The 25,593-nt window shown below is 33.6% G+C and overlaps 1 protein-coding gene and 1 long non-coding RNA gene across 2 annotated transcripts; one reads left to right on the top strand and one right to left on the bottom strand.

Annotated features, from left to right (window-relative positions):
* Positions 1–15,807: 15,807 nt before the first annotated feature.
* On the bottom strand, positions 15,808–21,504 carry LOC104217124 (protein TPX2-like). The gene is made up of 20 exons (XM_009767275.2): positions 21,140–21,504; positions 19,796–19,892; positions 19,530–19,686; positions 19,415–19,445; positions 19,136–19,313; positions 18,922–19,018; positions 18,723–18,833; positions 18,493–18,606; positions 18,244–18,417; positions 18,079–18,141; positions 17,928–18,005; positions 17,684–17,842; positions 17,464–17,595; positions 17,292–17,375; positions 17,088–17,207; positions 16,820–16,986; positions 16,620–16,728; positions 16,470–16,529; positions 16,295–16,389; positions 15,808–16,211 (listed from the first exon to the last, which is right to left on the bottom strand). Exons 1-20 carry the CDS (start codon positions 21,279–21,281, stop codon positions 16,091–16,093), a joined length of 2,289 nt encoding a protein of 762 aa, XP_009765577.1. The 5' UTR covers positions 21,282–21,504; the 3' UTR covers positions 15,808–16,090.
* A 1,900-nt stretch (positions 21,505–23,404) lies between these two features.
* On the top strand, positions 23,405–24,966 carry LOC104217126 (uncharacterized). The gene is made up of 2 exons (XR_708679.2): positions 23,405–23,494; positions 24,780–24,966. It is a non-coding gene; the product is annotated as an uncharacterized lncRNA (long non-coding RNA).
* The last annotated feature ends 627 nt before the right edge of the window (positions 24,967–25,593 follow it).

Below are 25,593 nucleotides of genomic sequence, written 5' to 3'. Positions count from 1 at the left end.
GCTGAAGTTTAAATTTTTAGAACAAAATAAGTACTGACTAAACCCTAAATAGTAATATTAAAAATGGCTATTTGTGTACTTCCCCCAAAACAGGACTTCTCAGTGGAAACTCAAATTTGTTGAGGCCAAATACAAATACCGGACACCGAATAGGAAAAAAAAACTAACTCATTCATCTGATTCTATATCAAGTAAATAAATTGAATTTATTATCATGTAACAAACTCTTTGATGAACAAAACAACAAATGAAGTAGTGGACCCCGACCCATATAATGTTTGCCTTTGGTACATGACTGTACTAAGTAGTAGAAATGGCATGGGATAACTACTTTTTAATATGATATTTAGTTTTTATTTCGTATTTTTACCGTTGAGCACAAATAACCATTACTTTATTAAAATTAATACGAAAAAATATTTTTACCTTTCTGCTCTGAGGTTCCGTACCCCAACGTTGTCAAGAGATGCCATGACCGCTGTCCATCCTCTAAGAAAAACCTAAAAGGTACACAAACAAGTAAATAGAGAGGAGCATACATAGATAATAAATGAGAAAGCAAAAACAGTAATCGATAGCCTTCAACCTATTAGAGGGATATATGCGCAAAGACGACCACAGAAGAACAAACCTGAGTTGTAGACCGAAAAGTTGCATCCCACCAATTATAAGTTCAAAAGTTAAGGACACTTGGTCTTGAATTTAGAATTACAAGTTCAAAAGTTAAGGACACTTCATCCTGAACTTAAACTAACAAGCTCAAAAGTTAAGGATAATAGATCCTGAACTTACAGTTACAAGTTCAAAAATTAGGGACAATAGGTCCTGAAGTCGTGAACTTAGACTAAGAAGCTCAAAAGTTAAGGACAAAGCTCAAAAGTTAAGGAGAATAGGTCCTGAACTTAGGCTAAGAAGCCCAAAAGTTAAGGAGAATAGGTCCTGAACTTAGACTAACAAGCTCAAAAGTTAAGGACACTTGGTCCTGAACTTACAGTTACAAGTTCAAAAGTTAAGGACACTTGGTCTGAACTTAGACTAACAAGCTCAAAAGTTAAGGACAATAGTTCCCGAACTTAGACTTACAAGTTCAAAAGTTAAAGACAAGTAGTCCTTAACTTAGAGTTACAAACACAGAACTTAAGGACAGGTGGTCCTGAACTTCGAGTTCTAAGTTCAAAAGTTAAGGACATGTAGTCCTGAAGTCCTGAACTTAGAGTTGCAAGTTCAAAAGTTAATGACACTTGGTCCTGAACTTTTATGAGCAAAAGGATGTTTCGTCCGGGCAGGTAAAGTTTATTAAAGCAGTGGCTAAAGACTAAAGATATTTTAAACAGTGGCTTAAAAGTAAATATATGTGTTATTAGTAGCTAACTAGACACTTCCCCCTACAAAGTACATAAATGGGCCCAATGTTTTAATTGGCCTATTGGGCCTGACATAACTATCCCAACAACTATAGTAGAGTTCGTACTTCACTCTACTGAAAAGAGCGAACCAGTTCATAATTATTACTCTTGAATATGAGGTTCACCAATGTCACGTTTCGATTTATGATTGAAGCACCAAATTTTTTTACTTTAATTTTAAATTTGACAATGAGAGTTTAAAAGATTATTCTTTCTCCACTATTTTTTTTTTGAAAAAAATGATAAGAATTTTTTCTTGGAATTTCATTCTAAAGATGAAGGGGAGCTTTGGCGTAACTGATAAAGTTGCTACCATATGACCAGTTGGTTACGGGTTCGAGCCGTGAAAACAACTTCTTACAGAAATGTAGGATAAAACTGTGTACAATATATCTTTGTGATCCGGCCCTTCCCCGGACCCTGCACTAAGCTGCCCTTTTTTTATTCTAAAGATCCAAATAATTTTTAGGTTTATAAATAGACGAGTTTCGTCACTGCTAAGGGATGTACTGAAATGGTTGAAATTCGTTAGTTTTTAATTATAGGTCTCGAGTTTAAATTCTAATTCTTTTTTTAAAAAAGGTGCACCTTACTCTAGTAAGCCTATTCAATACAAATCCGAATTAATTGAGCTAATGTACTTCATATGCCAATCATTAAAAAAAAGAGAGGAGTTTTCGTTCTTTTTTCTTCGCCCTGCAAGCATTAAAGATCAAAAAATTGAAATAAATAGAAAATGTATTGAATAGCAAAGATGTGTGCAAGTTAATTCAACAGTAATAACAATATACTCAATGTAATTGTATAAGTGGAGTTTGAAAATACCGAACTTATATAGATCTTACCCCTACGTTGTAAGAGATAAAAATATTATTTTCGATAAATTCCGTAGAAGTTGATTCAAAAATCGTAAAAAAGGACGGGTTGATGGCGAGTTTTATTCTCTATCACTTAGAGACAAATAATAAAAAAAGTGAATAAATATAGCATCAATTTTCATCGTCCTCTAGCTATGAAAATTACGAAAATTACATAATTGATCGTGCAGGTCAATTCGATCTTACATAATTGCGTACTGAAGAAAAGGTGGGCATTTCCTAAGCTTAACCCAGTCATAGAATCGTAAAAAAATGACACTATATAACCGCTTTAAAAATAATAGTCGGAAAAAAAATATATATATATATATATATATATATATATATATACACACATTCTGTATGTTATATACAAAAATTATACATATTTTATTCATTTTTTTAGTTACCGAACATAAATAATTTTTGGCACAGGAAAAGTGATAATACCCTTAGAATAGTCTTGTCGGCACCACACTGCCACCTAAAATTACCCTTTTATCGAACTGCATAGGCCCTGTTATAAAATATAACCCAAAATAACAATATAGAACAAGCAAAAACAAACTAAGAGATAAAGAGAGAAAGAAAGGAAGAGAGATTCTTATTTCTTCTCCAATTGTGTGTATTTTCCTATCTATTACAAGGCCTTTATATAGGCATAAAAAGTGAAGAAAATATGTCATGAAATATGTCATTGAACATACAAAATATGTCATTAAACATTTGAGATGAAGATTATGGAAGAAGAGTAGACATCCAACATAATGTGATATTTATCATAACACTCCCCCTTGGATGTCCATAGATAATGTGCCTCGTTAAAATCTTATTAGAAAAAAACCCTATGGAAAAAAAATTCTAGTGAAGGAAAAAGAGTACACATATTTAGAAATACGCCTTTTGGTTGCCTCGTTAAAAACCTTGCAAGAAAAACCGAGTGGGACATTACCTTGTAAGGAAAAAAGAGTACAACGCGTATTAACTCCCCCTAATGAAAGCATCAACTCACATCCTTGAACCTTCGCATCCCAATTTTGTACACCAGTTTCTTGAAGGTTGATGTTGGTAGAGATTTGGTGAACAAATCAGCCATATTATCACTTGAACAAATCTGTTGCACATTGATATCACCATTCTTTTGAAGATCATGTGTAAAAAATAACTCTGGTGAAATGTGCTTTGTCTTATCTCCTTTTATGAATCCTCCCTTCAATTGGGCTATGCATGCTGCATTGTCTTCATACAAAATTGTGGGTAGTTTGTCACACTTCAAACCACATTTGTCTCGAATAAGATATATTATAGACCTCAGCCAAATACATTCTCGACTTGCTTCATGAATAGCAATTATCTTAACATGATTAGAAGAAGTAGCCACGATTGATTGCTTAGTCGATCGCCAAGATATGGCAGTGCCACCACATGTAAACACATAACCTATTTGAGATCGAGCCTTATACGGGTCAAATAAATACCCAGCATCGGCATAACCAACAAGATCGGGATTGCAATCATTGCCATAAAATAAGCCCATATCGGTAGTCCCTTTTAGATATCGCAATATGTGTTTGATCCCATTCCAGTGTCTCCTTGTAGGAGCAGAGCTATATCTTGCTAAGACATTAACCAAAAAGTTATGTCAGGCCTTGTAATGTTAGCAAGATACATTACTGCACCAATTGCACTAAGATATGGTACTTCAGAACCAAGAAGCTCTTCATTCTTTTCTTGAGGTCGAAACGGGTCCTTATTCACATCAAGTGATCGAACAATCATCAGAGTACTTAATGAATGTGCTCCATCCATGTAAAAACGTTTCAATACCTTTTTTATGTAGGCAGATTGATGAACAAAAATTCCATTTGTCAAATGTTCAATTTGCAAACCGAGACATAATTTTGTCTTTCCGAGATCTTTCATCTCGAATTCTTTCTTTAAATAATCAATTGCCTTTTGGAGTTCTGTAGGAGTTGCAATAAGGTTTATGTCATCGACATATACGGCAAGTACAACAAATTCCGATGTTGTTTTCTTTATAAAAACACATGGACAAATGACATCATTTATAACCTTTCTTTAATAAATACTCACTAAGGCAGTTATACCACATTCTTCCTGATTGCTTTAGACCATACAAAGACCTTGCAATTTGATTGAAAATATTTTTCGGGACTTTGAATTCTGTGCATTAGGCATTTTAAATTTCTCGGGAATTTTCATGTATACCTCATTATCAAGTGAGTCGTAAAGGTAGGCTATAACTACATCTATTAAATGCATGTCAAGCTTTTCATGGACAACAAAACTAATAAGATAACGGAATGTTATAGCATCCATAACAGAAGAATATGTCTCTTCATAATCGACACCAGGACTTTGTGAAAATCCTTGTGCAACAAGGCGTGCCTTATATCTTTGTACCTTATTTTTCTCATTCCTTTTGCGTACAAAGACCCATTTATAGCCAACAGGCTTAACACCATTAGGTGTTTGGACTACAAATCCAAAAACTTCACGTTTTGCAAGTGAACTTAACTCTAATTGGATTGCTTCTTGCCATTTTGGCCAATGAAGTCTTTGTCGATATTCTTCAACAGATTGAGGTTCAAGATCCTCACTTTCTTGCATAATGCTAGATGCAACATTATATGCAAAGATGTAATCTACCACTATATCCACTCGATTCAAATTTATCTCAATATCGATTGGATTTATTGATAGTTCCTTATTTCTTGAGTCTCAGGCCCATTGATTTCCTCATGAATCTCAGGATTGGTTACGTCGTGAATTTCTTTATGAGACTCTTTCATAGTGTCATCTTGATCATTTGTTTTCCTTTTTCTAGGATTTCGATCCTTAGAACCTAATGGTCTGCCACGTTTTAGGCGTGCTTTTGACTCATTAGCTATGACACTAGAAGATTGTCCAATAGGGACATCAATACGGATTGGAACATTCTCTGCAGGGATATGTGATTTTGTTATCCTTTTCAAATCCGTAAATGCATCTGGCATTTGATTTGCTATTTTTTGCAAATGGATAATCTTTTGCACCTATGTGTCACAAATAGAGGCACGTGGATCAAGATGAGACAATGATGTATTTTTCCACAAAATTTCATATTTGGTTTCACTAATTTCTCCCCCTAATTTTGGGAAAAATGCCTCATCGAATCGACAATCTGCAAAATGAGCAGTGAACAAATCTCCCGTTAATGTTTTAAGGTAGGGAATAATGGAGGGCGATTCAAACCCAACATATATTCTTAACCTTCTTTGGAGACCCATCTTGGTGCGATATAGGGGGTGCTACAGGCACATATACAGTGCATCCAAAAATTCTTAGATGAGATATATTAGGTTCATGACCCAAAACTAATTGCAACGGAGAATATTTGTGATAATTTGTCGGTCTGAGACGAACTAGCATTGCTGCATGCAAAATGGTGTGACCCAAAACAGAAGTGGGCAACTTCGTTTTCATGAGTAATAGTCTTGCTATCAATTGGAGGCGTTTAATTAAAGACTCTGCAAGGCCATTTTGAGTGTGAACATGAGCTACACGTTGTTCCACTTTTATCCCAATTGATAAACAATAATCATTAAATGTTTGGGATGAAAACTCAGCAGCATTATCAAGTCTAATAGACTTAATTGGATTATCGGGAAATTAGGCCCGTAATCGAATTATTTGTGCCATTAATTTTGCAAACGCGAGGTTGCGAGATGACAATAGGTATACATGAGACCATCTAGAAGATGCATCTATTAAGACCATAAAATATCTAAACGACCTACTAGGTGAGTGAATAGGTCCACAAATGTCCCCATGTATACGTTCTAAAAACGCAAGGGACTCAATCCCAACCTTTGTTGGTGAAGGTCTTATAATTAACTTGCCTTGATAACAAGAAGTGCAAGAAAATTCATTATTTAAAAGAATTTTCAAATTCTTTAATGGATTTCCATTTGAGTTTTCTATGATTCGTCTTATCATAATTGATCCAGGATGGCCCAATCGATCATGCCAAAGTACAAAAGTATTGGAAGCAGTAACCTTTTGGTTTAAGGTAGAATGTACCTCAATTGCACTAATTTTTGTCCAATACAGGCCACAAGATAAAGATGGGAACTTCTCAATAACTTTTTTCTGACCAGAGACATTCTTGGTAACGATGAGATATTCCATATTATTCTCATCTATTGTCTCAATATGAAATCCATTTCTGCGAATATCTTTAAAACTCAACAAGTTCCTCTTGGACTTGGAGGAGAACATTGCATTCTTTATGATAATTATTGTTCCCTTAGACAGAGTTATAGTAGCTCTTCCAGAGCCTTCAATTAGATTACTACTACCAGAAATTGTAGTAATATCTGCCTTGCACATACTTAAATGAGAGAAATATTTCTTCTCTTTGAATATTGTATGTGTCGTACATGAATCAATTAAGCAAATACTTTTATAATTGAATTTTGATCCAAGTTTGCTTTTAAAGATATCCATATTTTCTTCCCATTGTTTGACATACTAAAGAAGTATATGAATAAATATTAGTATTTTTAGAGAAAAATGGAAAAGAAATAAAGTTAAACCAATAATTCAATAGCAGCCTTTAATGCATTTTCTGACAAATTCTAATTATTATACAAATAATTATGCAACAAAAATAATACAAGTACACATATGACTAATACAACTACAACAAATTTATTTACATGTATAAATTATTTGCATTTTCCTACACATTGTATAAAAAATAATTGATCCGTGCAAGAAAAGAACATACTCATAAAAAAAAACAATTGATGGTGAAGTAACAAAAGTTGTTCCAGGGTGCTTGTAAACCTTTTATTAAAGAGAATTAAAGCAACGTAAAGGAAAGTTAAAATCGTTAAAAGATCACTGAAACTAGAATACTAATTAATAGGATATTACTCCTTGTTTGTGAAATTTAAAAAATTTCAGAAATAAAAATATTCTTAAGAACTACATAAGAAGAATTATAAAGTGCAATAAAAATTACTAGATGTTTATTCATTACATACTACGAATAGGAAAGCATAAAAATTAAATTGCTCAATCATCTCTAACCACAGATCCATCACCGATCAAGTGGTTTATTTTTTCATCAGGGTGCTCAAAAAAATCTGCCATATCCAAGTGAGTGATGTCAAATTCATTGTCATAAACAAGATTGACTTCAGGACCTTTATTCTTTAGAGATTCTTGATAAAGCTCAACCAAATGTTTTGGTATGCGACAAATTTTTGCCCAATGCCCTTTTCCACCGCAACGATAACATTTAGTTTCTGAATCCTTTGCGTTTCGCTTCTCATCTTTTCCTTTCCATTTTTGGAAGTTATTTTTCATTGGAGGATGATTAACATCTAGAAAATTTCTTCCTTGGATATGGCCACAACCACGACCACGAATATGGCCACGACTTTTTCCACGATTAGCATAATGGGAATACACCTCATATCCTTTAGGCAATGGTGTAGACCCAGTAGGTCGATTTTCATGATTTCTCATAAGCAATTCATTGTTTTGTTCAACCAGAAGTAGAAGAAAAATCAACTGAGAGTACTTTGTGAAGCCTTTCTCTCAATACTGCTATTGCAAGACCATATTGGAGGCATGAAACTTTGTTAACGTTTTTTCAAACATATCATAGTCACTGATATTATCTCCACAGAGTTTCAATTTAGAAGTAATTCTAAACATAGCAGAATTATATTCAGAAACAGACTTAAATTCTTGGAGCCTAAGATGAGCCCAATCATATCGTGCTTGTGGAAGAGTGACCAACTTTAAGTTATCATATCTTTCCTTTAAACCATTCCACAAAATAAGTGGATCTTTCACTGTGAGATATTCAATTTTCAACCCTTCATCAAGGTGATGGCGCAAGAAAATCAAGGCCTTAGCACAGTCTTGGGTAGATGCCTTATCTTTATCTTTAATGGCGTCTCCAAGACTAGGGCTGCTTATCGGGCGGATTGGGCTGTTATTTACTCTTAACGATTTGGCTTAACAGTTATCGACTTTTAAATGTATTAATCCACTAGTCACCCGATAAGATATCGGGTGGATTGGTATCAGTTTACCTCTTATCGGGTGGTTATCGGCCTAATTCAACCTATATTGTACGCTACAGAAAAATGACAATAGAATGGGATATAGTAGCAAGATAACCTTTTTGGGGCATTTGCAGTAATTTAAGGGCATAAATTCGAAGGTAGATGGTATCATTGGCAAGATTTAAGACTTCATGTTAGCTAGACAGTACAATTTATCCATACATATCAGATGATTCTTCTCTGTTTGTTGTGGAAGCTTATTGTTTCCCCATAATCACGAGCATATACTAAAACAATATAATTTAATGTTAAAGTAGAGACCACAAGTTCAGATAAAATTTCCTATTTGTGAATTCATAATTCCAAATTAATAAGCAGTTGAAGAATATAATATTACGCAGTGCACAAAAGAACATATCAGAATGTAAAAAAAACATCTTCATAGTTCATACTTTTCACATTTTCCCTGACCTTTATATATATATATATATATATATATATTCTTAACGGGTTAACAGATTATCCATTAAGAAAATTGAATAATCCGCCCCCAAACCGATAAGCCGTTAATAAAAAAATTTCAATCCGTCCCCCGTCCGTTAATCCGTTAACCCGTTACCAGTAAGCCATTAAGCTTCGATTCGGTTCGGTTTTCGGTTTCAGATCGGTTTTGAACACCTCTATCCAAGACCCAATGCATCTAAATGGATTTCAGCATCCAATACCCATGTCATATAGTTCTTGCCCGAAATTTCAAGGGCGACGAACTTTCTTTTCATAATATCAGACATAATAAAAAAAATACAAATTTGAGAAAAATTATACCTTAATTTTCTCAAAGATCTTCTTGAGATGGTAGAGTCTCGTGCTGATAACGTGTTATAAAATATAACCCAAAATAACAATATAGAACAAGCAAAAACAAACTAAGAGATATAGAGAGAAAGAGAGGAAGAGAGATTCTTATTTCTTCTTCAATTGTGTGTATTTTCCTATCTATTACAAGGCCTTTATATAGGCATAAAAAGTGAAGAAAATATGTCATGGAATATGTCATTGAACATACAAAATATGTCATTGAATATGTCATTAAACATTTGAGATGAAGATTATGAAAGAAGAGTAGACATCCAACATAATGTGATATTTATCATAACAGGCCCACCATTTTTGAACATTATCACGAATACTTTGATTCCATAGGAAGTGCTTTGCCGTCGATGTCGGCGGAGATACACTATTAGCTATGTGTTTGAATGAACATAGTAATTTTTGTTTAAATTTTTTAATGGGATTATACGATGCGAAGCTGAATTAGTCGGAGCCTAAAAATATTAAAACCATATGAAGAATTTAAAGGGGAGCCTTGGAGCACCGGTAAAATTGTCTCCGTATAACTTATAAGTCACGAGTTCGAATCATGGAAGCAGTCGCCAATATTCGCATTAGAGTAAACTATCCATATCACACCTCTTGGGGTGCAACCCTTCCCTTTTCCCGAAATAAACACGTGATGTTTTGTATACCGGGCTGCCCGCCTCATACGAAAGACTTAAAAAATAACAGTGTCATCAAATGCTTTGATTTTGACATTATATGATCACTTTAAAAGATACATCATCAAGTACAAAAACGGTGCTTTTGGTATAAGAAAGAACACATATCGAACAGCATCAGAACATCATTAACTAATGAAACGGCTTGATGAACGTATATTTCTTTAATTAGTAGCGGATTCAAAATATGAATTTAATGAGTTTAATTTTTAAGATTCTTAGCATTTATAAATTTATTGTACTGTTAAAATTATTAAAATCAAATCTAATATTTATTAAAAGTATAATAAATTCATAACTACGAAGAATCTTAAAAATTAAACCCATTAAATTTATATTCGAAATCCGCTACTAATTAAAGAAATATACGTTCATCAACCCACATTACTCATGTTACTTTCAGCATCAAATGTAGCTTTCTCTCAAGCAACACATATAGTTGACGTTGCTCTAAGCATCAAATGTAGCTTTCACTTACTCCTCAAATTTCCCCATATACCCACATACACAAGCATTTTGTTTTTTCCCTCCTTGACATTCCTACCCCACCCAACCTTATGTAACTATCCATTCACAAAAAAAAAAAAAAAAAAAAACCTATATATTAATTGCATATTTTTTTAACCCCTCATGCTGCCCGAATTGGTTGAGCGGGGAACTTCCCGAATGGAAGATCTAGGGTTCAAAATCTACTTGTATACCTTCTCGATCGAATTTGTCGCACAGGATTTTTTTAGTGAGGCTATCCTCTTATGTGGTTTACAGGCTATTACAAACCTGTGCACACTCGAAGAAGCGCGCCTGCAGGTTCCCTCGTTAAAAAAAATATATAGTAATTTTTTTAACCATCAATTTACTTAAAAAATTCATTACAGATAGTTGTTTTTAACAAATGAGACTACTAACCTAAAAAATAGAGCATATAACTTAGTACAACCAATTAAAATATACTGATAAACCGTGCACACCCGAAGAATAGCGGTTGGGGTTACTCGAAAATTTCCCAAAAAAAACATTAAAATATACTGATAGTGCAAAAAAGAATACGTAGCAATTGTATATAAGTTAAATCCTATAAAAAACAAACACATAAAAGAATGGAGGATGTGGTCCTCAAACATCCCTCTCTAGCTTTTGATCATCTTTCCTTTCAAAATTCCCACTTCCTCACTTAGCCTATATCTTCCTAACTCCTTTCTTCTTATTTTCTTCACAACTTCCTCCATTTATTCTTCTTCTCTTGATCAATATGGAGGATAATAATGACTTGTTCATTTTGGCCACTGATAATGATGACAAGAAGAAGAGAAACCCTAGTTATAATAATAGGAGTAGTACTAATAATAACAATGAAAAGATCAAAGGGTCAAGTACTTCAATGAGATGTTGCCAAGCTGATAAGTGTACTGTTAATTTAAGTGATGCCAAACAGTACCATAAGAGGCATAAAGTCTGTGAATACCATGCAAAGTCTCAAGCCGTCGTCGTCGCCGGACTCCGGCAACGGTTTTGTCAACAATGCAGCCGGTTTCACTTCTTACTCTCCCTTTATTTGTTTCACAGTCAGTAGTTTTTTTGTATTTTTTTTTTATATTGTATATGTGTGACTTAATGCTTGCGTTAGAGTAAATTGACTGCATGGTATGTGACCTTTTCTTAGACCTGCAACATGCATGCATGATGCATTCTTACTAAAATAATACTTATAATACTCATGATGCATTCTTTAGCATGTTGAGTTATCTATTTTCAGCTACTCCTTTTATACGATACTAATTGATCAGACATAGAATTTTGAAAAAGAAAGAAATTTTTTTCGGTATGTATAAAAAAAAATACTCTTAGAATATGTGATCTTACACGTAGGGAGAAATTAAAAAATATCCAGATTTATAACTGGTCGTTCAAAAATAGCCCAGTTTTAAAAGTAATCGAAATTTAGCCATTTTCCATGTAAAGATAAATCTGAGCGAAAACACTGTTCAAAACCCTAAAAATACACCAGTATATTATACTGGAGTTCCAACATAAGTATGCTTGAACTCCAGTATATTATACTGGAGTTCCAGGATAAGGATGCTGGAACTCCAGCATAAGTGCTAGAACTCCAGCATAATATACTGGAGTTCCAGCAAGTATAATTGTCCAGTATAATATACTGGAGTTTGGAGCACCGGTGCTCCAGTCTCCAATATATTATACTGGAGTCAGCAAAGTATACCGGTCCAGCATAATATGCTGGAGTTCATACACAGGTGCACCGAACTCCAGTATATTATGCTGGAACGGTCTCTGTTGCAGCAAAATAGTGGCTATTTTTCATTGACTTCGTAAACGCTGGCTATTTTTGAATGATTAGTGCGAAACCTGGCTATACCGTGCTATTTTTACTTACACGTACCATGATATATTTATAACTATAAGTATATCATTACTAAGGGTAAAATAAAAAGTTTAAAACTCAAGAATTTTCAAATATAAAATGTGTCATATACAATAAAATAGAGGAAATAATTGATTTAGCTTGCTTGAAATTAAAGTCGCCCAAGAGCTTAATTAAGAGCCAGTTTGGCCAAGCTGTCAAAAATTGCGTATTTTTGAAAACTGCTTTCATTTGTTTAAAATTCTTTTTGAAAAAGTACTTTTGTAAAATAGCAATTTTTATGTTTGACCAATTTGTTTGTATAGTGTTTTTTTATAAGCTCATTGTCTTTGTCCATTATTTAAAAAAATACTTTTAAGTATTAAATTACGAAAAAGGACAGTAAAGGTTCAATTTGTGATTAGTACTATTTAGAAAAGTAAAATAAATTTAAACATTTATTATAAAAGAATTCAATTAAAATATAAAACGTAAAGTAAAAATATAAATTAAAAATTTCAATAAATATAAAATATACTATTTCAAAGCAATAACACTGACTGTTTGGTATTGCTTATTGTTTACATGATAATTTAAATATATCAAAATACATCATTCAATATAAACTTAAAAATATACTCTTAGGAACAGGAGAAGGGAATAAAAATATGATTGAAATAAAAAAGAGAAGAAATATATAGTAAAAATAAAAAGAAAAAGGAAAAGGAAAAGGAAAAGAAAAATGTAAAATTAATGAGAGATAACTTGAAAAATATAAATTTATTGTAAGGTTATTGTTGTCTTGAATAAATTAATTTTCTGTTTCTACTTCTTGGAGGAAGTCATAATTTTTAGTTTTTCCCCAAAAGCAGAAAATAATTTGTGTTACTGCTCAAAAGTACTTTTATTTTATTTTGGCCAAACACCTAAATTTTCCAAAAAAATACTTTTGACCTCCTAGAAGCTTGGCCAAATAGGCTCTAAATAAGTTACTTAAATAGTCTTACTGGTTGACTAGTTCGGTTTTTTTTTTAAAGTACTAATTTTATGTTAGTAACTAAAAAAGGTGGTTCCTTACGACTTGTTTGGATGGTTGTTACTTATGGTATCATATCATATTGTTACTTTAAATTTAATATATTTTTTAATATTATTATTTAAATTTTATTATATCGTATTATAAATTCGTTATTATGTAGCAACTGATTTGATGTGGTCGGGTCATTACCTTTTTTTTTTCCTCTCGTCTTGCCCTTCTTTACTGAGTATTAAATAATCTTATTTTATCCTTTACCCAGCTATCTTTTTATATAATGATTTTATCTCGTACCCTTCTTTTTCTTTATAATATTGTAGGTTTATTCTTCATATTGCTAGTGTGTGACAGCATGAAACGACGAAAAACGATACAATCTCCAAATATTATATTCATAAAAAATATGTAATATAATACTATCTAATATGATATATCATAAACTATATGTAACAATGCTGTTAGGAATTTGTTTAATACGTACTATAGCACTTCAAGTTTTGTACTGGTAACTATGTATTGTTAGTATAAAATTGGTAAACTAGACAGTAAAGTAAAATAATCTGTTATAGCAAGTTATATAGCATGTTAAAATATACTGACAGTGAGGGGATGAGCCATCCTTTTTCAAGAGTAGTCACGTAACACTCATTCACCAAAAAATTATATTGTGAAGATATGTCAAATCTTTTATTTATGTATATATATACTATATGTTAAATCCCCTTACCTTTTTTGCGTTTTACTTCTTTATATTTTGGCTTCTTTAGTAAAACTCCTAGCTCTACCACTGCTGATAGCCTAAAATTAAATTATCGCATTGTCAGTATATATGAGTTGAATTAATCCGTTCATACTAGACGGTAAAGTAAAATAATTTGTTGTAGCATGTTAAAGTACACTGATAGTCCGGGATGGAGTCACCCTTGTCCAAAGGAAGTCAATAGACACTCTTTCGCTGAAAAATTACAATATATAAATAGGTCAAAACCTTGCGTTTGATGTCCATGTCTTTATTTCTTTATATTTTGACTCCCCTTCATAAATATCCTGGCTCCACCGTTGCTAATAATATAAAATTAAGTTATAGCAGTATCGTCAGTGTATATGAGTTAAATCTGTTCATACTCGGAAGCTTCTCACATAAACTAATGTGTGAGTTTGATGATCTAGTTACATTCACATAAGATGAGTACTCCCGATATTGTCTTAGGAATTTTAAAGTATATATAATAGCATACTGGACTCCATCGACATAAGTAGAAGCATTCAAGAATCACTTGACAGTTCTTATTTCAATTTTCCGACTCTTATCTTGTTAACACCTGCAGATTTTTTCTTCTTTTCTACTTTTCATGTGAGACTTTGTTCATACACACCTAACAACATGACCTGCAGATTTCACGAGGTGGGAGAGTTTGATGAATCGAAAAGGAGTTGCAGGCGGCGTTTGGCTGGGCACAACGAAAGGCGAAGGAAGACTAGTACTACTTCTTCATCATCTGATCAGTGTAATGCTGAAGTTTCATCGAGTAGAAAATCCATAATAGGGTCAGACACTCATCAGATAATAAACTTCCAAGAAAATGCTGCAGCAGGTTACAAACAATTTCAGATTGGATAAAAAAAACCGAGGCAAAAAATGGATATAATATGCTTGCTCTCTCTCTTCTGTCATTGTCTAAGCTCAGTTACTATAATAAGTATCAGTTCTATTGTTTGTGACTTTTATAATCATAAAGTTTGAAGCCTTGAAGATATTATTAAATCCAAGATCCTGAATGGTAGTTTTGTACCACTTCAACGTAATCCCACATAACGAAATTTGTTGTAATTGCCCTGCTAATATGATCTACTTATCTATATAACTCTTAAATTTGAGTACATGCATTATATATGTTCAATATACCGTGAAGAAGCAAATGCTATACCAGGAAAAAAAAAAGAATAAAAATTTTTAAAACAAGAGAGCAATGAGTTCAATACTTGTTATTTTTTGTCGACTTTAAGTTATATATGTTGTCTTCATTGATAGAGAGGATGCAACACTGAAGTACGTTCATCTGAATTCAGAACTTTCGACACTGAGCATAATTTTACACATGTTGAAGTTGAACCCCTAAATTTCGACTAAAATAATGTAATTAACTATGACACATTTGACAGTAGCAGCTAGCTTAATGGAGTTTGGATAATTCGAAATTTGTTTTAATCATGCAGAGAAAGTAAGATTTATAAAAGAGAAAACTATGGCTCTAGTTCTTTTGTTACAAGCTATATATTGTGCATTTGTGCCACAATATGCACTGCTTGCAGGTGCTTTTGCAAGTTATAGGCTATGTTGCTCGGACTCTCCGAAAATGTAGCCATAGTGTCGGATCCTCCAAAAGAAGTGCATTTTTGAAGGATCTGACACGGGTGCAGCTACATTTTGGAGAGTTCACGCAACATAGGTTATAGGCATTTTGTTCCCTTGGAAGATTTAATAAAGTAACTAACCAACCGAATACTTGAATGAATGAATGAATTACACACTAATAATACTAGCTCCGATTTTGCATAAGTTTAACTAACATACATTACAAATATTTCTCTAAACTCAAACTAAAGTGAATTTGTAGAGCTCCGATTTTGCACAAGTTTTACATACATTACAAATATTCTTCTGAACTCAAAATTTCCCCCCTCCTCTCTGTGTAGAATTCAAGATTTCTTGAACAACTAATTAGCAGCTCCCCAAATTTTTGAATTGATCACTACCTCATTTGAACCGGGCTGCCATTTTTATCACTACCTCATTTGGTAGGCAGCACTAGAAGCTGCCGCATAAGGGCAGGTCATTGCCCTCCTTTCTTTTCTCTTAACAATCTGTAGCTTTGGTGATCTTGCCTTTGTCACTTGTTTTGAAGACCTGTGGATGCAAAAGATTTAGAAGAACGGAGAAGGTAGAGAAGAAAAAAAGCAGAAAACATCCAACATGCTAAATTTACATACTTCTGAGGTTGAAATGGATGATCAAATTTAGGCACAGGTCTTGCATGGGGCACCAAAGTTCTCCTCAGTTGTTTCAGCGCCTTCTCTTCCTCCATCTATCCATAAATGAAATAAGAATTCAATCCGATCTCATCACAACATTACATTAAATGACAAAATCAAGATGTGCGCATACCATTTTTGCAGATTCTGCCTCCTCTCTATACCTTTTATACATCATCTCTTTCTCCTTAATCTGCACAGTAACAACTTATGACCTGAGCATTGGATGCCAAGGACGAAGGCAAATCTATGTACGCGCTTCTGTAATGGAACAGAGAATTACCTTCTTATCGAACTCAGCTCTATCATGAGCACGGTGATCTACATGCAGTTTAAAGTCTTGAACTTCAGTGAGGGGTTTACGTACTTTCTCAGGAACTGGTATTGGGTCCCTGCATTATTAATGATGAAAAATATAAACCATCTTTTGACATAAACTGAGAAAACAACACTGTGTGGAAAACTTGTTCTTTTAGTTCTTACTCTTTCAATACTGGTTGCGCCTTAAAAATCCTCATCTTTGCTTCTTCCTCCTCCATTCTTCGCCTTTCTTCCATATGCCTCCGCATCTCCTCCTCATGCTTAGTGAGACTCTCCAATTGGAAAGGTTCCGGTCTTGTGCACTGCTTTGGTTCTGGTTTTGGTGGAATCTAGCATGACAAAACAAGGTAATGACGAACGTAAAAACAGGATTGCAGAAAGAATCCATGTTAGAGTAGATACTAGAAAAGATTGGTTAGGACAAGCGTACCACGGGATAATCAGTGGTGTATGGATACGGAGTTGCTTTGTGAATTCTGGACCGCTCCTCCTCGATTTGTTTATGTAGAAGTTCGGTGAACAATCTCCTCTCTTTCTCTGCACCTCGTTCCTAAACTCCAATGAAGGCCAAGATGAGGGAACTGCTGTACTTAGCTAAAAAGGAAAAAACCAAGAACATAACAAAACTACATACCTCAGTGTGGAGATGAAAAGGATTCGGGGCGGTGTTTCTAGGGAGAGTAGTCTTGTCATTTTGAGGTTCAGAATTAAGGGAAAGCTGAAAATAGGGAAAGATACAATGATTAGGAAGCAAGTGTTGAACAGTAAGATAATAGGGAGTAAGAAATATGACATTAATATGGAACCTTGTCAAATATATCAGCTACGTTAGTTGGAGGCGGAATACGTTCATCTGTGGCAAAATGAAATTCCTGAGGCACTGTTACCTGCCTCTTTATGTTGCAGAACATCCCCAAATCTCCCTTACTTTCAAAAATCTACAATTTGAGGAACTTAGCAACAAGGGGAAAAGTAGAGAGCAAGAGAGTTTTCCTGTATAATAATCAGAAAGGCAGCTGTGGTTACCTTCTTATTCAATGGCCTTGCCTTAAAAATGGGAACTTTTTCAAGTTCTTCCTTTTCCATTTCTTCAGAGCTTTTGATCTTTGGAGGCCGTGCTCTTAGTGATGTTTTAAGAAGAGGTGATTTTGGAGCTGTAAGATGCGTCGGCTTCCATTGATGACTCTGTGATGAATGAATTTGTTTTTATTTAGTACCTAAAGCAAATAATTTTTTTTTACTGAGTAATTACAGGAAGCACTCCCTATACCTGAGTAGATTCTATTGATGCAACTGTTGATGTTTCAGCATTTTGATTCGCCCGTGCCATAGTTTGCAAATGAAATTCCTGCAGAAGTAAAGATTAATATTGGATATCAAATTTACTCTGAATATTTTGATTTTGATAATCTATACAATACCTTAAATTCTGGTAGTTGAGGTGTACTCTTCGGTAATGCTGGTAGAGTTGGAATTTCCAATATCTGTTACCAAATAGTCAAAACAATTTGGAAGGTAAGATCAAAAGACACTATTTAAAATCAAGAAAGGAGGGATCAAATGTCTAACATAAGGGGGTACAGTACCTTTTTGTTTAATGGTCGAGCCTTAAACTTGGGAATTTTGGCCATCATTTCTTCCTCTAGCTCAGCTGAACTCTTGACTCTTGTTGGACGAACACGTTGAGCTGTTACAAATTCAGGTTCTTTAGGCCTGGTCAATATAAGCTTATGCTTCCTCTGCATAACAGCTGGATCATCCTGTGTAATGAAAATACTTTAGAAGAAATATAAAGGGAAAGCTAGTCAAAATTAAGCAGCACTCGAGTGATTTACATGTAAAGTAGAATTGCTCATGCGAGATAGTGACATCTCCCTGGTGCTAGATTGGAACTTTTTCATCATTTCTGCTGTTGAAACAAATGGGGCAACTGGTTCCCGAACATACATCTTAAGAGTAGTAAATAATGTTGTGTTAGATTCAGAACATCCAAAATTTGTATATATATTCCAAAATGCAAAAAAAAAAAAAAAAAAAAAGAAAGGAAAATGCTGTAATAGCCAACCTTTCTATCCTTTTTATGAGTTTTTGCAGTCGAAGAGAGTAAGGCGGAACTGCTGCTAGCAACTCCAACTCTTGTTTTGTGCGGCAGAATCTGAGGTTTGATGTTAAGAATCTACATATTGGGTGGAAACGAGATCAAGGTCAAATAAAAAGTGAAATATTCTGCATGTACACATACGATCTGAAAGATAAAAATCAACCTGTCTGGATTTTCCGTCTTCTAGTTTCTGTCTCTTTATAGCTTGGTTTTCATGAGCAAAATTAGGTGCTTTAATGGCACTTTTCACGGTTGGTTGCCTATACAGCAAAAGAAAATGCATTATTTCGACAGACCACAACATGTTAGGATGGCAAAACATAAAAGGGAGCGAATTGAAAGATCAACGTGCTAAGATACTAAAAGTGTTAACTTACTTCCTCGTACTAGCTGGATTACCACTCTTCAATTGTGACTGTTGCATGTTAGATTTTGACTGTAATGCTGATGGATTTCTAAGAATGCTGGCGATCTTTTTAGCAGTCTGTTGCTTCTTGGAATTAGTCTTCCTGTCACTCTTCAGAGATATCATTGGTGGTGCGGGGGTACTAATTTCTGTCACAAGACTTGTGGTATTAGATCCATTATCAGCCAAAGGGGGTAAAGAAATTAATGCAAGTGAAAAAGCCAAATGATAACACTGCAGTATAACTGACCTTCTACATTTGACTGCTTCTGAATAGGTTCCTGGAAATTAATAAAACAAAATTGAGAAATAGAGCCTGGAAATAGCGAATAGCGCTTCTCTTTATACAAGATGTGGAGACATACCGGATTAGGAGGACTGCTACCAGGTTTTTCAGTAATCGCATTTGGCGTTACCACTTCCTTACTTCGAGAAGAAGTGAGCGCCGCTGCATGCTCTTCAATCCCACCATTTAACCTTACCTCGTCCTTAGTTCCAGAAGCAGAGGGCTCGGTTGTAGGCCTGTTTCAGGTGAACGATCAGTAAGTTATAAAGAGTTGGAACGTGATGTCAAAATTGGCATCAAAATCATCTAAATCCGTAAAATTTAATGCAATATAAATCAGTAGACCTTGAATTATTATCCTGCACTTCCTCGTCTTTGGTAAAATCACATAGGCTCTCAAGTTGAAATGTTCTACCACTCTTCTTGATTCTTTGCGTAAAAGCTGCAAAAGCCAACACAAAAATAACCAATCAACATTTCGTCGCCAATTGCGACAATTACAATCCACATTGGTTGTCTATAGAATGATACAGGCAATTTTAACAGTCTACAGGATCTAATGCCAATGCCTATGGACTGCATAAATATAACTGGTCATGCCTTGAAATAGAAAGGAAATTATCTTACAGTAACATCATGCTACTACTGAATTGTGTTGATACTCTCTCCTCATTCATCTCTGGTTGCATATCTAAGGTTTCAAAGTAGTAATTTTCTGTTTATATTGAGTATTTTGAAGGCAGCCGTGGGAGGGCAGTAGCATCGTGCTCACTTCTTCCACCATGTAGGTGAAGATTTCAAACCCCATAAGCGTACCGATGCTTCTTTTCCCCCCTTTCCCACTCTCTCTATGTAGTAACGAAAAGATTCCAAAACAAAATCAAAAGATTTTTAAAAAAGGTTAAACAAAGGGAAGAAAAGTTATAGTTTTGGCATAAAAGCTTCACAAGCCAACAACAACAAACCCAGTGAGTTCTCACAAGTAGGGTCTGGGTACGTTGACCATACCCCTGCCATGGGAGGGCGGAGATGCGGTTTCCGATATACTCTCGCCTAAAGACCAAAAAGCTTCACAAGCGAAAACAGAAAAAAACAAAACTCAGGCTCACTTTGCAGATTGATCCTATATTTTTAGAAGACTACTCAACAGCAGCTATAGAAACCCCCCCACAATTGCAATGGACATAGTTACCAATCTACATTGATTGGATATACAATAATTTAAACAATTACATATGATCTAGTGAAAATGCCTAGAAGACCCCTCAAACATATTAGTCATGCCAACTTGAAAATAAACAAAATTATCCCACCTATTCCCACAAATAAACTAAAACCAAATGTTTCATATGCAACTATTGTGTTCACACTCTCAAAAAATTTGAATTAATTTCTGTTCATATTTACTATTCTGAAGGCTACCATGGGAAAAAAAGGCAATGCCTTTTACGAAAGCATCTTCAAATTACACTTTTAAACTAACCCTAAATGGAAACTCCTCTCTGTATCATTCAAATATCGCCACAAATTCTGGAATTCAGCAAAATTGGCCCATTTCCAAAAAATGATACAGGCATGAAAGGCAAAACTTTACGCTAAGAAATGTGAAACCCCAAAAATTACGGGGGTGAGAAAACAACTAAAGAACCCAAATATTAAATACGTAATTAAATTCAAAAGTAGACATACGAGAAGGGGCATAGCTGATTGTAGACTCGAACCAAAGTTCAGCCTTCCGCATATCCTCCTCCGTTTCTCCATTCATAAAGTCGTAGAATCGTGGCGCCTCGAACTCATAATCCGGGTCAATTATCAAATTCGGATCTTCCATTTTTCTTCCAGTTAATTACACTCCGTCAGTGCAAGAGAAATGGTGTGAATTAATCACTGCGCCCACAAATTTGTAGGGGAATAAGGAAATAGTGGATTGATTTTTGGATTGATTTCTCCGTCAGTGAAAGAGAAGAATTTCTTGTTGTTTTTTTGCTGTGTGTCAAAGGGAGAAAAGAATAGGGAAAAATTGGGAGTGTAGAGAGGATATACGTTGTGAATTTGGGTTCAACGGTCGAATTTTTTGAAAAGGGGGAGGAGCTGTGTATAACGGCTATAAACGACTATTATTCAAGTAGAAGGCAAATTTATGTCCTAACAATATAATTTCTATTACCACAAAAAATAAAAAATAAATAAATTTTCTCATTACCTGCTTTTACAAATTATTACTACTTTTTATTCTATTTTTTTGTAAAATTCTAGGGTTAATAACACTTTTGGTCCCTCACTTAATGGTAAATGTTGCTTTTAGTCCTTGCTATATTTGACTATGACATATTTAACCTTCTATTATTTGAATTGTGTACTTTTGATCCCTTTTGTTGTGAATATTCACAAATTTAGCATCGCTTAATTACCATATGTTATGAAGTTTGTATTGTTACTCCGACGGTAATGTATTTCTAAAAATAGTTCAAATACAATATATTTCCTACCTAAAATGGACCAAAAACACAAATAGGGGAGCCTTGGAGCAATAACAAAGTTGTATTCGCATGAACTATAGGTTACAAGTTGAATCATAAAATTAGTTACTATTACTTGCATTGGGGTAGGCTGCCTACATCACATTTCTTGAGGTGTGCCTCTTCACTTAATCCTGCGTAAACATGAAATACTTCGTGCATCGGGCTGTTCATTTTACCTGAAAAGTCAAATGTTATGAAGCTAAATGTGAAGGGAGTTCACTTTGTTGACTTCAACTTATTTTCTCTATTTTTTATACTTAAGGTTATAAATTCATGCTCACTTTTAATTATTTATTAACTCATTTGTATACTGGCTAGAGAAAGTAAATATTGAATCTGACCAACATTTTACCTAACGATCCCTATTCTCTACAAAGATATCTTATACAGTTATACTCTCTCTGTCTCATATTATGTGTTGTGTTTCTCTTTTACACGCTCCTTAAGAAATATTAATTAGGAAAGAGATTGGAGTACTATTCTACCCTTATTTATATCTTAAGATATAATCTCTCTTCATTGAATATTTATTCTATTTATGTGACATCTCCATCTTCAAGAACAATTATTACTAAGGGTAAAAAGGAAAAAATAATCAATTTTATCTTGAACTTCTAAAATGACAAACAATTTGAGTTAAATATCTTTAGTAACCACGTCTGTGAATATGAAATGGAGGGAGTGCCATATACTACTCCCTCTGGTCCAAAATAAGTGATTTTTTGGCTTTTTTCTTGTGGTTCAAAATAAGTGATTTTTCCAGATTTCAAGAATGAATTAATTATTTTTTTCCTATATTGTCCTTGGAGTAAATAGTGTTGGAATATGTGTTATGAGTATTTATGTGAGATAGTAAAAGTTAATATGGTCAATTCCATTGCTAATTAATATTAAAAGATGGATTTCTTAATCTGTGTGAATCCAAAAAATCACTTATTTTGGACCGGAGAGAGTATCATTTTTTACCACATCTTCTATAAAAAGGGTCATCTAACTAAAATAACCATATATTTTAAGCAAGTCGATATCGTTATTAATGCCATGCAACATCTTTTTGTGATTCATCCTCCTGCAACAAATTCCCCAAAATTCAGGCCAATTTCCAGGACAAAATTAATGAGCTTAGTTAGGCATTAACTATATACTCATCCAAATTTAATGATCATAGAATTAATAAAAAACTGCAAATGACATACAACTAATTCTCCTCCAAAATCATATAAATCTCTGTTAGCCAGCAAAATGTACTAAGTTCATTTACTGACTATAAGAACAACAAGAAGCAAATGGCAGCCAAGAATTTAACATTCACATTTCTTATACTTGTCCTCGTCGTGGTTCCATTTCCAGGCATAGCAGTCTATGTTACGCCTGGAAATGTAACGTGCCACGACGTGATTAATTACTTCGCATATTGCCAAGAATATGTAGATGGAGATTATGAAGATCCAACTCCAGCGTGTTGCGATAACTTACATATTATGAACGAGAATGTGAAAAAGGATAACACAGAAGCTCGTAGGTATTGTTATTGTATTGAAGTTTTTTGTGCTACAGTTGGTCGTCCTCATCCTCCTTATCTACAGTCTCGAATTACAGATCTTAATATAAAATGTAACTTTCATCGTAGTTTTCCCATCTCTGAGCATATGGACTGCACAAAGTACGTATATTATATCACTCTCCTTAATTTTCTCCTCCTTTTATTAACTTTTGTATATGTACTCCGTATGTTTCAATTTATATGACATGTTGGTTGATTTGATACTATTTTAAGAAAGAAATGTAAGCTTTCGAAAATTATGATCTTAAACATGTCATAACGTATGTGTGACTATTAGGGATGACAAATGGGTGAGTCGGGTATGGGACTAGTGACGGCTCAACCCTAAAGCCACTAAAGCATTGGCTTTAGGCCCATGTAAAATTAAGGCCCCAAATTTACTCAAATTATATATAGTATAAATAATATGTATTTATTATTAGTGATAAATAAATTAGTTTTAATAATCTCTTGTCAATTTTTTAAAGTTTATACTAAAAATTGTAGATTATTCAATTTGCATTTACTTTGTATTTTTATTATTCTTTTTTGTTACCTCACGTATGGTGGATGAACTCAACTTCTTAATTTGTCTAATTCATTGCAACTTGAATAATTTTGTTTATAACTTTGATTTTGTAGAATCTTCTTCTATTCTTTAAGTGCTTTTTAGACAATTTTTCAATCTTAAGCTAATGAAATTCTCAAAGGATTAAATATAAAAAAGTATTTCTTAACCTCGAATGTTTTTTGAGACCTCTTTTTATATTTTTGCTTTAGGCCACATGTAGTGTTGAGCCGTCTCTATATGGGACGGGTCGAAACGAATAATAAAAAAAGGATAAATTATCAAACCAGATTCATATTTAATTTAATATGAATAAAAAATGGGTTAACCGGCGGATAATATGGATAACCATATTATCCATGAACTTATTGGATATGATCACTTTTGGGAGAATTCCTAGTCTCCCAAATTTTTGTATATGTACTCACTATGTCAAGTTATGTGACATATAAGTTTGATTTGATACTATTTTAAAAAAGAAATGTAAACTTTTGAAGATTGTGATCTTAAACATGTCATAACATTTGTATGACTATAAAAACTTCTCATTAAGAGTTAAGTATTTTTAAATATAAAAATATATCATTTCTTTTGAAGCAGGCGGATAAGAAAATAGTGTCACACAAATTGAAACAGATCGATGAAGTATTTCTTTTGGTTATATCGTAGTAACTAATACTTCTTCTTTGGGTGCAGTGTTTAGTAAGAGAATATTCAGCTCTGCAGAAGGGCAGCAGTTCTCCACAATGCTATGTTAGAAAAAGAAAATATATTGTATATATATGATCAATTGGACGAATGATGAATTCATACTTATCTCAACATGTAGTACAACACCTCAATCCCAGCCCGGGATCAGCTATACGAATACTTATTGATTATATTTCTCCATTCACATTATCTCAGATTAATACTATATAACAATAACAATAATTACGTTTCAGTCTTAAGTAAGTTATTTTGAACTGACATATCCCTTCTAAAACTAACCCAATAAGATTTTATTAAAATAGACGGTTTACAAAAATGGTCGTATAGCAATTTATACGAATCAAGAAATATTATTAAAGTTTATAGTCTAAATCCTTTCTTGATAAATATAGGGAAAAATGCAGCATATATAGATTCCTAACTTCTTTTTTCCGATTTTGTAAGACCAACTATCTTCATAACCAATACTTTCAATTTACATGGCATAATTTTCATTTTAGAATATTCCAAACTTATCCTACTAGATGTAATTATATATGGTCTCACTAAGGTTCTGAAATTCAAATATATTTAACTAATAAAAATTTAATTAGTTTTGACGTTATATTCTTTTCTTTCAAACTAAGATTTTAACTGTCATAATATTTTCTTCACCTTCAATTATAAAAAAGTAAGTCAAATTAATCTCTTAGACACTCTCTCATGATCAAATAATAGCGTCACGTAAATAAGACTGGAAAAGTCATAGAATTTGCGAGTAAATATTATGTTTCATCCCACAATTGGGGGATACAAATTC

This window comes from Nicotiana sylvestris, chromosome 8, assembly GCF_000393655.2.
Source record: "Nicotiana sylvestris chromosome 8, ASM39365v2, whole genome shotgun sequence".
Classification (NCBI taxonomy): domain Eukaryota; kingdom Viridiplantae; phylum Streptophyta; class Magnoliopsida; order Solanales; family Solanaceae; genus Nicotiana; species Nicotiana sylvestris.
The sequence above is the reverse complement of the archived record's forward strand: the minus strand, read 5'-3'. Positions and strand labels throughout refer to the sequence as shown.

What these genes read in the sequence shown, in the direction of transcription:
- LOC104217124 (XM_009767275.2), bottom strand. Translation starts at nt 21,281, where the DNA reads ATGGAAGATCCGAATTTGATAATTGACCCGGATTATGAGTTCGAGGCG. An exon ending in GTAGCAGTCCTCCTAATCCG is followed by an intron (nt 19,446 to 19,529) that starts GTATGTCTCCAC and finishes ATTAATTTCCAG; the next exon opens with GAACCTATTCAGAAGCAGTC. An exon ending in CTCGACCATTAAACAAAAAG is followed by an intron (nt 18,142 to 18,243) that starts GTACTGTACCCC and finishes ATTTGGTAACAG; the next exon opens with ATATTGGAAATTCCAACTCT.